This window comes from Cherax quadricarinatus, chromosome 27 (assembly GCF_038502225.1).
Source record: "Cherax quadricarinatus isolate ZL_2023a chromosome 27, ASM3850222v1, whole genome shotgun sequence".
Taxonomy (NCBI): domain Eukaryota; kingdom Metazoa; phylum Arthropoda; class Malacostraca; order Decapoda; family Parastacidae; genus Cherax; species Cherax quadricarinatus.
In genome coordinates, this window is record NC_091318.1 from 25,595,864 (window position 1) to 25,610,495 (window position 14,632).

Below are 14,632 nucleotides of genomic sequence, written 5' to 3' on the forward strand. Positions count from 1 at the left end.
TGACCAGGCCTCCCGGTGGATCAGGGCCTGATCAACGAGGCTATTACTGCTGGCCGCACGCCACAGCCCGGCTGATTCGGCACTAACTTTAGGTATCTTGTCCACTTCCCTCTTGAAGGCAGCCAGGGGTCTATTAGTAATTCCCCTTGTGTACATTATTATTATTATTATTATTATTATTATTATTATTATTATTATTATTATAAAAAAAGAAGCGCTAAACTCCCCTTGTGTACAACACTTAGATAATCTCAGCTACTTTATAGTAAGGGTGCCCACTATTGACACAGGAGCCATACACCAGCATCAGCGATGAGCAAAAGTATAGGATGGTGTCCCCTAAGGATCAGTTCTGGGCCTCTACCTGTTATATGAAAGACTCAAGAGGAAAATTTTCTTCTCTGTGGCTCTGCTAATGATAATAAAGAGGGACGACGACAGTGGATACAGGGCGAATTTGTAAAGCTGTAATGGAAGTCTAACAGAGTTGTTGCTGCACTTCAACCTCCTCAAAAAAGTCCAGTGATGCAAATTAAGAAAGAGAGACCGGAAATTGCAAATTCCTGAAAGAAAATTATAAAGATCGCATAAATATAGACATCTGTGAGTAAATTACACTGAATTTAGCGCTGAGGCACACAACTGCATATATATGACAGGCAGTATATGACAGGCAAGTGAATTTAACCACCACTTCCAGATCTCAGGAAAGAGTCCTTCATAACACGACAACTTTGTCAGACCAAACTTTGATTACATAGCGTCAACACGTAACCAATACAAGGTCAGGTATATTCAGAACTCACTCTTCCGGGAAGAGTAAAGAAACTAAACCAAGCGACATGGACAGTAATATGGAAGATTAGATGGACTCGAGACACAAGTAAGCCACAGACAACAACAAACAAAAGAGTGAGATACGTCCCAGTACGACTCAGTTTTCATTGAGCTATTAATCGACGTAAAGATTGATGACTCGAATGAGACACAAGATGCTGAAGATATCTCCCTACACTTGCTGTCCGTGCTGACAGAGTATCCCACATGCTGGAATCACTAGTGTAGCTGGTGTCATCTAACCCTCTCAAATTGCATATATTTCCTGGTAGACTTTCCTTCACCAACTCGTTGAATCCATTAGTGGACGATAACGTTGACAAATAAATCCGAGGCCTTAAATACTGTATCAACATCCGTGGCTCCAGAATAACATCGCACCAGAAGATATCAGAAACATTGCTGGGACAAGTGCAGAAGTTTTTAAGAGGATATTGGACAAGTATCTTTACCAGGTGCAACCAGGTTGCGATGGATATGTGGGTCAGCGGATCACCAGGAGCAACAGGCTGGTTGACCAAGTAAACACCAGACGAGCCTGGCCTACGGTCGGACTCCAAGAGTAGAAAAACCTCTCGGAACTCATCAAAGGTATATCAGAGGTAGGTATGCCTAATTCGATGGTGCAAAATACTCATACTCAAGAAACAATGCAATATATGTAAGGGGCAAAAGACAATTCAAGAGACTCCCGCTTTCAGGGAGAAGGCTTACAGCTTTTACTAGAGATATTAACAATGCAAGGAATTCGCAAGAGCAGGCGAAATATACACAAACACTGATCTCTGGCTGAAGGAGACTCGAACCTACGAACCTTGGAACAAGGTACGCAGTGCTTTACCAATCTACCCAACACTGGACCAATACCTTGGAGTCCAGCTTGCGCTACACTTTGATCCAAGCCTTCTCACTGAAAGCTGGCTACCTTGGATCAAAGTCTAGCGCAAGCTGGACTCCAATGTATTGGTCCAGTGTGGGTAGATTGGTAAAGCACTGCGTACCTTGTTCCAAGGTTCGTAGGTTCGAGTCTCCTTCAGCCAGAGATCAGTGTGTATGTATATATATATATATATATATATATATATATATATATATATATATATATATATATATGGAGAAAAAAAGAGAGGTTAAGAGAGTGGTGAAGCAATGTAAAAAGAGAGCAAATGAGAGTGGGTGAGATGTTATCAATAAATTTTGTTATTATTATTATCAAAGATTAGCCGGTATTCTCCCGGCCCGGGCCTTTTCCAAGTGGTGGCCCGGCCTTGGCTCCCTCTTTAGGGAGTGTCTGAGACCTAAGTCTCCCATGGGAGGAGGCACAAGTACCTCCTCATCTTTGGGACTAACTGTCCCCAGGCCTAGCCACAAGCTAGGCCTCTCTGGTCTGCCATCCCCGCCACAAGGGGGCAAATGGGAATGACAGTCTTACGAGCTAAAGGCTCGGGCTAAGGCACCTACCCTACCCTAGAAGGGTTAGGCATGGTATCGATGAGTACAAATTTTGTTGAAAATAAGAAAAAGTTTTGGAGTGAGATTAACAAGTTAAGGAAGCCTAGAGAACAAATGGATTTGTCAGTTAAAAATAGGAGAGGAGAGTTATTAAATGGAGAGTTAGAGGTATTGGGAAGATGGAGGGAATATTTTGAGGAATTGTTAAATGTTGATGAAGATAGGGAAGCTGTGATTTCGTGTATAGGGCAAGGAGGAATAACACCTTGTAGGAGTGAGGAAGAGCCAGTTGTGAGTGTGGGGGAAGTTCGTGAGGCAGTAGGTAAAATGAAAGGGGGTAAGGCAGCCGGGATTGATGGGATAAAGATAGAAATGTTAAAAGCAGGTGGGGATATAGTTTTGGAGTGGTTGGTGCAATTATTTAATAAATGTATGGAAGAGGGTAAGGTACCTAGGGATTGGCAGAGAGCATGCATAGTTCCTTTGTATAAAGGCAAAGGGGACAAAAGAGAGTGTAAAAATTATAGGGGGATAAGTCTGTTGAGTATACCTGGTAAAGTGTATGGTAGAGTTATTATTGAAAGAATTAAGAGTAAGACGGAGAATAGGATAGCAGATGAACAAGGAGGCTTTAGGAAAGGTAGGGGGTGTGTGGACCAGGTGTTTACAGTGAAACATATAAGTGAACAGTATTTAGATAAGGCTAAAGAGGTCTTTGTGGCATTTATGGATTTGGAAAAGGCGTATGACAGGGTGGATAGGGGGGCAATGTGGCAGATGTTGCAGGTGTATGGTGTAGGAGGTAGGTTACTGAAAGCAGTGAAGAGTTTTTACGAGGATAGTGAGGCTCAAGTTAGAGTATGTAGGAAAGAGGGAAATTATTTCCCAGTAAAAGTAGGCCTTAGACAAGGATGTGTGATGTCACCGTGGTTGTTTAATATATTTATAGATGGGGTTGTAAGAGACGTAAATGCGAGGGTCTTGGCAAGAGGCGTGGAGTTAAAAGATAAAGAATCACACATAAAGTGGGAGTTGTCACAGTTGCTCTTTGCTGATGACACTGTGCTCTTGGGAGATTCTGAAGAGAAGTTGCAGAGATTGGTGGATGAATTTGTTAGGGTGTGCAAAAGAAGAAAATTAAAAGTGAATACAGGAAAGAGTAAGGTTATGAGGATAACAAAAAGATTAGGTGATGAAAGATTGGATATCAGATTGGAGGGAGAGAGTATGGAGGAGGTGAATGTATTCAGATATTTGGGAGTGGACGTGTCAGCGGATGGGTCTATGAAAGATGAGGTGAATCATAGAATTGATGAGGGGAAAAGAGTGAGTGGTGCACTTAGGAGTCTGTGGAGACAAAGAACTTTGTCCTTGGAGGCAAAGAGGGGAATGTATGAGAGTATAGTTTTATCAACGCTCTTACATGGGTGTGAAGCATGGGTGATGAATGTTGCAGCGAGGAGAAGGCTGGAGGCAGTGGAGATGTCATGTCTGAGGGCAATGTGTGGTGTGAATATAATGCAGAGAATTCGTAGTTTGGAAGTTAGGAGGAGGTGCGGGATTACCAAAACTGTTGTCCAGAGGGCTGAAGAAGGGTTGTTGAGGTGGTTCGGACATGTAGAGAGAATGGAGCGAAACAGAGTGACTTCAAGAGTGTATCAGTCTGTAGTGGAAGGAAGGCGGGGTAGGGGTCGGCCTAGGAAAGGTTGGAGGGAGGGGGTAAAGGAGGTTTTGTGTGCGAGGGGCTTGGACTTCCAGCAGGCATGCGTGAGCATGTTTGATAGGAGTAAATGGAGACAAATGGTTTTTAATACTTGAAGTGCTGTTGGAGTGTGAGCAAAGTAACATTTATGAAGGGGTTCAGGGAAACCGGCAGGCCAGACTTGAGTCCTGGAGATGGGAAGTACAGTGCCTGCACTCTGAAGGAGGGGTGTTAATGTTGCAGTTTAAAAACTGTAGTGTAAAGCACCCTTCTGGCAAGACAGTGATGGAGTGAATGATGGTGAAAGTTTTTCTTTTTCGGGCCACCCTGCCTTGGTGGGAATCGGCCAGTGTGATAATATATATATATATATATATATATATATATATATATATATATATATATATATATATATATATATAGATATATAGATATATATATCGCTTAATTTCAATGATACTTGTGCTTAAATTTCTATCGGAAACAATGTAAATAATGAATATGTAAAGCTTTGTATATTAACATTATTATTTTTGCATAAAAGTGCTAAACCTGTGTGAGTTATTCAACGATACACACATGAATAAACAGTTGCCAGAGTTAACACTCCCACTTTCAGTTTTACTTTAGTATCGTCTTGTCATTTCGGTAAACTTTTCCATGACAAAAAGACTTACCTTGTTTTATCTCAACTTGTAAAGAGGATAAAAAATTAATTTTTCTTTTTGTGTTCAGAAACATGAAGCAATATTTATATTCCCGAGTTCTGATAACTTAAACACTTGAATACGTTCATCTTCTCATATAATTTTGTAACCATAACTTACCGTTTTGATGAACAAGATATACCTTACCTTAAATATACCTTTGAAGAGTTTCGAGAGTTTCTCTACTCTCTGAGCCCGGCCATTGACCAGGCTCGTCTGGTGGTTACCTGGTCAACCAGGCTGTTGCTGCTGGGAGGTTACACATGTAACACTTGGATATCTTTACTGCAGGAACATTTCGCCTGTGCATCAGGCTTCTTCAGTCGAATACAGAGGTAACATTTAAACTGGAGACGGTAGAAATGGAGAGGTAAGTTTGAGGTGTTGAGTCCCTCAGCTTGGATAAATCAACACTTCATCAATAAAGATATCCAATTGTTGCACGAGTGTTTTATTCATCAACTTATCAAGAGTGTATGTATACCACTAATATAATGATACACACCGTTTTATTATTCACTTCACTGTAAACATTTTATTTTTATAACTAGTAAATACTATATTTATTTTTGATAGCTTAATTATTAATGAACTGACCTGGGAAGATCTCCTTCATCTCCTTCTGACTATAACCCCAGTCAGGCCTCTGTGATGCTATACACTGCAACATACTGCCGCCGCCGCCGCCCACACACCACTACGCCCACAATGGCCGCCCCATCCTCCTCGCCACACTGACCAGCCCATACACAACACGACCACAGGCGCTACACCTCTCTCATCCAACACAGTCCCCTCCACTTGCCTTCCGTAAACACTTAACCAGTCTGTTAGTCCCTTATATTCACGTTTTCTTTCTCCTTCAATAGCAGATACACTAAGCACGAAACGATGATGATTTATGATACATGTAACTGGTACCTTGGTCATAAAGGCTGGCTGGGTAACTATTATTAGGTCACAAAATATGCTAAGCCCGTACACAGTAGGTCGTTCTGAGCCAGTAGCTCAGAAATTATTAGTTGCAATTTGGTCACTACAATGACCGGGAACTTGTTTTGCCGTTATCGCTATATCTGATATGAATTTTTAATCATGTAGCATAATACTACACGACAAATTTACCTATGACCAACACTATTGCGATAAACAAGTCTGGTATTTTAGGTTTCAGGTCACTCAACATTGGTAGTTAATAAAATCATTCCACTTCACAACGTACCTAGCATATCTATAACTGTCTAAGAGATACAATGGTGTTTCCTTAATTCAAAAACCATCCATAAAAAAGAATACTTCTCTTTTGCCAACTTATCTCAATCGAGTATTAATTATTTGCTTACACAATATTTGGCAGTTCGTTCCACTCACGTAGAATTCTATTACAAACAAGTACTTTCCAATATCTATTTTTTTTCAATTTCATGCCATGGTGTACAGTTCTGTCTTTCTCCATTACCACAAAAACAGGTTACAAAACTTAATGCTGCTCACATCTTGGTACACAAAAAAAAAGACCCGACTCATCCTACTTGACCAATTACACACCTTCTTTGGCTAGGCTCTTCCCCTCTACCCATCCCCGGAAAACCTACGTTTAGTTCCTCGTATAATTGGGAATGTCACGCTGACTTTTTCTTGGGTTATCCTAGGTAATTCACTCTGTGAAAATTGTACTTGTGTACCTGTGCTTAAATAAACTTACTAATCCGTCACAAATACAAATAAAGATCATTCTAAGAGATGTACATGAGTAGCATTTTAAGACACCACAGATAAAGCTTTAAAAATATTGGTATCCTGGTTAGAAATGAAGATATGTTCAATAAGCATTTAGTTTAAGATAGAAATAGAGCTGGCTATTTATTACACTTAACTAGCAGGAACATAGTCCTAGTTTGTGAATATTGAACGCAGCATTGGATCTAACATAACCTGTAAGATTATTGGTAGATTATAAACTTGGTAACATATGCTGTATGTGGCGTAAATTAGCTTTTTATGATTCTTGTAAGCTGTTATTGAATATTACCTACGAAACAATCCATAAATAACCCCAACATATGAGAAAGAAACTTGTGACGACGTTTCGGTCCGACCTGGACCATTAACTAGTCACACTAACACACGAAGGTAAGGGAGCCAGTATTTATACTAGAGGAGGGCAGGGACGGGAGAAAGACAGGCAGAAAAATAAAACAAGGAAGTGGAGATAATAGTGGAAGAGTAGTGCAGGTATAAACAAAGTTTTCCAGTGGGCAACGGTAAACAATATGATGTTCAATGAGGACAAATTCCAACTACTCCGTTATGGAAAACTGGAGGAGATAATAACTAGAACAGAATATACTACAAACTCTGGCCATACAATAGAGCGGAAAAATAATGTAAGGGACCTGGGAGTAGTAATGTCTGAGGATCTCAATTTCAAGAATCACAACAGTGCCACGATCAGACGAAAATGATAGGATGGATAATGAGAACGTTCAAAACGAGAGATGCCAAGCCAATGATGATCCTTTTCAAATCACTTGTTCTCTCTAGGCTGGAATACAGCTGTACATTAACACCTCCATTCAAAGCAGGTGAAATCGCAGATCTAGAGAGTGTACAGAGATCCTTTACTGCACGTATAAGTTCTGTCAAGCACCGTAACTACTGGGAACGCTTGGAAGCACTTGGCTTGTACTCGTTGGAACGCAGGAGGGAGATATATCGTAATCTACACTGGAAAATCCTGGAAGGAATGGTCCCAAAGCTGCACACAGAAATCACTCCCTACGAAAGTAAAAGACTGGGCAGGCGATGCAAAATGCCCCCAATTAAAAGTAGGGGCGCCATTGGTACACTAAGAGAAAACACCATAAGTGCCCGGGGCCCAAGACTGTTCAACAGCCTCCCTTCAAGCATTAGGGGAATTACCAATAAACCCCTGGCTGCCTTCAAGAGAGAGCTGGACAGGTACTTAAAGTCAGTGCCAGATCAGCCGGGCTGTGGCTCGTACGCTGGACTGCGTGCAGCCAGCAGTAACAGCCTGGTTGATCAGGCCCTGATCCATCGGGAGGCCTGGTCATGGACCGGGCCGCGGGGGCGTTGATCCCCGGAATAACCTCCAGGTAACGTCCAGGTACCTTACCTTAGTGTGTTATTATGCGGCTAGTTAATAGTCCAGTAGGACCGAAACGTCGTCATAAGTTTCTTTCTCCTATGTGGGTTCTAGTCACGGTACTGTGCCTTTACATTCCTCATTCCCTACGAAAGTTACGAATATAAATATGAGAAACACTGAATAGGGACAGGGATGGAAATAAATCCTTTAGATGAATTGAAGGGATGCTCTAGGATCCACTGTCAGAACATGTCAGTGTACTATATCTGTGGTGAATTAGACACATGTGCAACATCTGAGCATCTATTTTGTAGACGTTTCGCCAAACTTTATCACTACAATACAGGAACATAAACGGAAGACTGTAGAAGAGGTAATCAATCCCTCAGCCTTGCAGAATAATATACAAAAACATTATAAGACAGTCTCTCAACCTAGACTGAGGGACTGATAACCTCTCCTACAGTCATCCGTTCGTGTCCCTATATTGTACTGATAAAACCAATAAAACGTCTACAGAATGATAACCAGGTGCTGTACGAGTCTAATTCAATAGTCAGCATTGCATACCACTGATATAATGGTACACTACCTATACTGACTTAATGAAGTGCGTTACAAACATAAATACTTGTTACTTATACATGTATATTGCAAAACTTTGATGCTGACCGAAATGTAAATAAAAATAAATCCTAGTGGATATTTCTTAAGCCCAACTATACTATCACTAACGTTTTCTGATACAATTTCTTACAAAACTACCTGCATTTAAATATTTTAATCACACGTTTAATGTGTAAATTAGCATAATACGGTAATGTATTTACTGTATATGGTTAATTTTTATTGGTATAATAATTACTATTTTTATGAGAGTATATTAACGGTAGCACTAAAAACCCAGGAGGGTCACATTCAACATTGTTAATGTGTAAAAAAAGATATAAAGTTAATTAAACCTCCATATTGTCCTCCACTATATAACATTTATATTTTCTTCCTTTGTTCAGTAAATAAAATAATACTAAGCCTCACAAAGGCTTAATTAGTATTATATACACAAAAAGTCAGACCGCGTGGGTCACTCACAAAAATATTCACTAAAAGAATATACGTTGTTTACACTATAACAAACATAAACACAACTTTGCCTCGCCTTTATGTACCAAGAAACCTGATTAAATAACTTGTTGGTAATTAAAAACACTTGATTATCTATACATCATTTGTTATTCCTTCCACGCGGTGTTAACAGTCAGCTTTACGTGAGAATTGTATATTTCTGTGAATGAGTGACTGTCAATGAGTATTATAGTAAACACAGTCACAAACCCTCAGAGCGCCACACATACACCCTTCCCGCACGACACTACAGAACGCACTGTTTGAAATCCCCATCAGGAACCATGCGTGAAAACATCTGCTGGTGCCTCGGAGGCTGCTGACTCCTAGCCAATGAAAACTCCCGTCCTTAGCCCTCTCGTCTATGAGTGGCCACTGAGGCATCACTCACTTTCCAATCAGATTCATCTCTGCCGTTCTCGGGATTCTTAGTGGCTGGAGCTAAGCGGGAGAAACGGAAAGCTGTAATATTCGAAGTAGTCCGGGGTTACGTCCTGAAGAACTAATAGCCCGGTCGTAATTTAGAATAATGACATTTCTTTGTTTACAGTGAACTGGAGCTGCATACGCTAGACATATATATAACAGAAATACCGAGAAATGTATTTAATGACGACAGTTGCGTGGCACTGGGTTATAAAGCCGTCAAATAACATCAACAAATTCCCACAGTGCTACACTACACCCTCGACAGGGCCGCAGAGAAAGCCAAAGGGAACGAACAGCATTTACCCGCCTATGTCCTCAAATACCGGCGGGTGTATATAGAGTGAGGTATCTTTCAGTGTGTGTATGTACTGAGAAATGTGTATATCTCATTGTATATACGCTAATAGTAATGTATGTTTATATATACGCCGGGAGATGTCTAGTGTACATACATCGAGAGATATCTCTGTATATACACCATGAGGGATGGATATCTCTGTAGATATACGCCGCGAGGTGTGTATTTCTTTGTGGATAAATGCTATGAGATGCGTATCTCTTAGTGGGTGCATATACACAGAGAGGTACGCATCAATGAGTGTGCATATACCGAGAGATGTGTATCGCTGAATGTATGTACACTGCGAAGTGCGTATCTCTTAGTGTATATAAATCGGAAGGAATATATATATATATATATATATATATATATATATATATATATATATATATATATATATATATATATATATATATATCTTTCTTTCAACACAGCAGCCGTATCCCACCGAGGCGGGGTGGCCCAAAAGGAAAAACAAAAGTTTGTCCTTTTACATTTAGTAATATATACAGGAGAAGGGGTTACAAGCCCCTTGCTCCTGGCATTTTAGTTGCCTCTTACAACACGCATGGCTTACGGAGGAAGAATTCTGTTCCACTTCCCCATGGAGGATATATATATATATATATATATATATATATATATATATATATATATATATATATATATATATATATATCTTAGGAATTAATGAACTAGTGATAAACAGGTTACATGCAATCTAAAAAAAACACTGCATAGTCCCCAGGCTTCAAACCTAATAAACCAACCAAGTAAACGAAATGCTGTGCCTCTCCTTCAGCTATTCGGGGTTCGATTGTATTGTGGCGTACAGAAAAGTTATAAACCAGCAACACAACAGGATAAGCGCCTTTGTCAGACTGTAACACACACACGGGGCCAGGAGCTGTGAATCGACCTCTGCAACCATACATGAGTGAGTACACAAACACACGCACATCCTCCACCTTCCGTCACCTCCTCCCCTCCTCACCCTCTACCAGTACCTAAGAAAAAATCTCACTCCTCCCCCGCTATCTTAATCTCTATTCCTTCCTACACACACACGATCACCACTCTTTCTTGTCCAATATCTACCTCAGTACCTATCTACATCCCTCCCATACAACCAATCACCCTCACTCTACCCCCCCCTCACATGGCCTCCATCTCTCCTTAACCACCATCTATATACCTCTGAACCCTTTCTACCTTCCCTTATCTATCTACCTCTGAACCCTTTCTACCTTCCCTTATCCCTTCTCCCTTTATTTCCTACAACGTCTCCTTACTTTCTCGAACCACTAATCACCCTCTACAACTCATCCCTCCTTCCCTTCTCCATCTCTTCCTCTTTGGTTCTTCCGTCATTACTTCCTTCATTCCAACTGTAATTTCTCCATCTTTCCCTCCCGACTCCTCCGAACTCCCTCTACCACAACTCTCACATTACTAAGCCCAGACATCTTCTCCGATGGAAATACGTCTCCTTGTATTAATTAGATGACTGGGAATATCCTAGATTAAGCCTACATAATGTACTGTTTATATACCAATAATATCTGTATGCTCTGAAGGTCAGTGTAAAATAATTTGTATGTTATGTAACCAAAACCTAACTAATGGTTACAGTGCCTGCAGTTCCTCTTTTCTGCAACACACTAACACCTCAGCTTTTAATTCTCAACATCCTCATCACCACTACTCACCTTCCACATCCTTAACCTCAAGATTCACACTTTCGTTCTCACCCGAGGATTTACATACTCACCCTCACCCTCCACACCCTCACTCCCACCCACCACACCCATCACGTTCACCCCACACACTACACCATCACTTCCACCCTCATCACTGCACCAGCCCTTCATTACCCACCTCCGCCTGTATAGTTTACACACATCCCACTTCCTTTATACACACACACACACACACACACACATATATATATATATATATATATATATATATATATATATATATATATATATATATATATATATATATATATACATGTATATATATATATGTATGTACATATATATATACGTATATATATATCTCAAACAACTTCAGGGAGAACCTCGAGTTTTCCCTGAGGTTAATCATAGAATTGATGAGGGAAAAAAGGTGAGTGGTGCGTTGAGGTATATGTGGAGTCAAAAAACGTTATCTATGGAGGCAAAGAAGGGAATGTATGAAAGTATAGTAGTACCAACACTCTTGTATGGATGTGAAGCTTGGGTGGTAAATGCAGCAGCGAGGAGACGGTTGGAGGCGGTGATGTCCTGTCTAAGGGCAATGTGTGGTGTAAATATTATGCAGAAAATTCGGAGTGTGGAAATTAGGAGAAGGTGTAGAGTTAATAAAAGCATTAGTCAGAGGGCAGAAGAGGGGTTGTTGAGGTGGTTTGGTCATTTAGAGAGAATGGATCAAAGTATAATGACATGGAAAGCATATAAATCTATAGGGGAAGGAAGGAGGGGTAGGGGTCGTCTAGATTTGAGTGCACCGAATCTGCCTTTCTGTTAAACACTTCTTTCTTTGCATATATTCCTTCCTCAGAATCCGTAGATCACATGAATACAGATCGATCGATCAAAATATTTTTTTATCACTTCTATTGTGTAATCTCAACGTTGAGTTTCATTCGTTGAGTTTCATTCGATGAGTTGTGTTATATTATATCTTGTATTGCATTACAGTTTCAGTTACGTAAGCTTCCATTCCAATATTCTACTTATGTATGTTATAATGTTCAATTGTTGTGTACTTTGACATTGTATAGAATCAGCCCAAGCCGTATACCTGCCATCTCTAGTTTGTATTAGTTGTATGTCGGGACGACATACGTTAGCGTCGCCGAGCTCTCAGTAGTAGTACCAGTTCCTAGTAACCAGTTACCAGTAACCAGTGTACCAGTAGATGACTCACTACCAACCGTCTCTGCGTGAATCACTGTCTGTATTCATATTGTTGCTGACCACAGCAGTATTCAAACACCCCCTCACATATGGGTACTGGGGTTAGTCAGTCTTACGAGTGAGAGCAAGGAGGCAGGTCACGGCTGTTTGGCGCTTCCCACACTATCCGTAATATACGTACTTCCAGCCTACGTGAGTATTTCTTTACCCTATCCACGTGTTCGAACCCCACATGATACCAGCAAGCGTGCATGAGCGTGTTAAATAGGAGTGAATGGAGACGAATGATACTTGGGACCTGACGATCTGTTTGCGTGTGAGCAGGGTAATATTTAGTGAAGGGATTCAGGGAAACCGGTTATTTTCATATAGTCGGACTTGAGTCCTGGAAATGGGAAGTACAATGCCTGCACTTTAAAGGAGGGGTTTGGGATATTGGCAGTTTGGAGGGATATGTTGTGTATCTTTATACGTATATGCTTTTAAACTGTTGTATTCTGAGCACCTCTGCAAAAACAGTGATAATGTGTGAGTGTGGTGAAAGTGTTGAATGATGATGAAAGTATTTTCTTTTTGGGAATTTTCTTTCTTTTTTGGGTCACCCTGCCTCGGTGGGAGACGGCTGACTTGTTGAAATATATATATATATATATATATATATATATATATATATATATATATATATATATATATATATATATATATATATATATATATATATATATATATATATATAATATATATATATATATATATATATATATATATATATATATATATATATATATATATATATATATATATATATATATATATGAAAAGAAAAATCAAAGCTGCCAAGAGTACCATTTTCTCCTGATATGCCGTTTTTATCGAATTTTCCTTCGTTTATCTTCAGAATCTAAAATTATATGACAATAATATGAAAGACGTTAGCCTGAAATAAAACACTTATTAAAATATGAATGAATAATCAAACTAAAATAAAAACCTATAAAATATTTAATTAAAACAAAATTAAACTTTCACCACCTCTATATAGATATAACATTACTTTTGTATATATACAACGTATTACCTTTGTATATATACAACACGTTACCTTTGCACACATACAACACGTTTTGTGTACAATCAACGTATTTCCTTTTTATAAATGCAACACATTACCTTTGTATAGTTACAACACATTACCTTTGTATAGTTACAACACATTACCTTTGTATAGTTACAACACATTACCTTTGTATTGCTACTAGACATTTCACAAAGTGAACGGAAGCCAAAATTTAAGACCCAAATTAAATCCCTTTATAGGAAAAAAATACACCAAGAACAGTACTATGTATGAGGCCTGGTCTCAGGCCGAGCCGCGGGGGCGCTGACCCCGAAACTCTCTCCAGGTATTTAAATTTCTCGGTAATTTGTAACTAAAGATTCTATTAAGATACAAATAACAGAAAATTTATGTAAATATTTCTAAAGCAAATAACTGTACTCCAAATGACGGACACACCACGAGAGAAGGCAATAATGGTAAGAAGAGAGACCTGGATTTTCACACACCCTTCCTCCAGATCTCTGGCTGTCCTCAAGAGGGAACTGGATAAGGTCCTCAAATCAAGTCCTGACCAGCGTTGGCTGCGTGCAGCCAGCAGTAACAGCCTGGTCGATCAGGCCAGCAACCCGGAGGACTGATCTGAAAACGCCTGAAGGTTACCTTCAAGTACTGGTGACCTATGAGCACAGGTAAGCCAGCACAGTTAACTAACAGACTATTATGGATGCAGCAGTTGTTTACGATAATGAGAAGCAATATATAGCAAATCTTAGTAATTAATTGCTGCATACATTATGCTAACTGGGTAGTTTAGCAATTAGAAAAAGGCGCGAATGTATAGGTAGTTGTAGGCTGTTAAGTATCTGTGGATTCTTTCTGAGGTGGATGTAGAGGTAAAAAGATACGTTGTTTGGTAATTATGTCATTTGATAGTTACGTTGTTTGAT

The 14,632-nt window shown here is 39.7% G+C and overlaps 1 protein-coding gene across 6 annotated transcripts in view; it reads right to left on the reverse strand.

Annotated features, from left to right (window-relative positions):
- The window catches only part of LOC128691132 (SLIT-ROBO Rho GTPase-activating protein 1), a 609,659-nt gene that overhangs the window by 421,866 nt on the left and 173,161 nt on the right, over nucleotides 1–14,632 (reverse strand). For 2 of the 6 annotated variants that reach the window (XM_070089128.1, XM_070089123.1), the window contains exons 1-2: nucleotides 9,143–9,197; nucleotides 5,296–5,575 (exon numbers count right to left, since the gene is read on the reverse strand). The exons of 2 other annotated variants lie outside the window; for them this stretch is intronic. In XM_070089128.1, coding sequence (XP_069945229.1) covers nucleotides 5,296–5,368 — 73 coding nt within the window. In that variant the 5' untranslated portion in view covers nucleotides 5,369–5,575; nucleotides 9,143–9,197. Of the gene's footprint in view, nucleotides 1–5,295; nucleotides 5,624–9,142; nucleotides 9,198–14,632 lie in introns of those variants that run through there. 2 more of the 6 variants (XM_070089125.1, XM_070089124.1) reach the window with 2 other exon arrangements.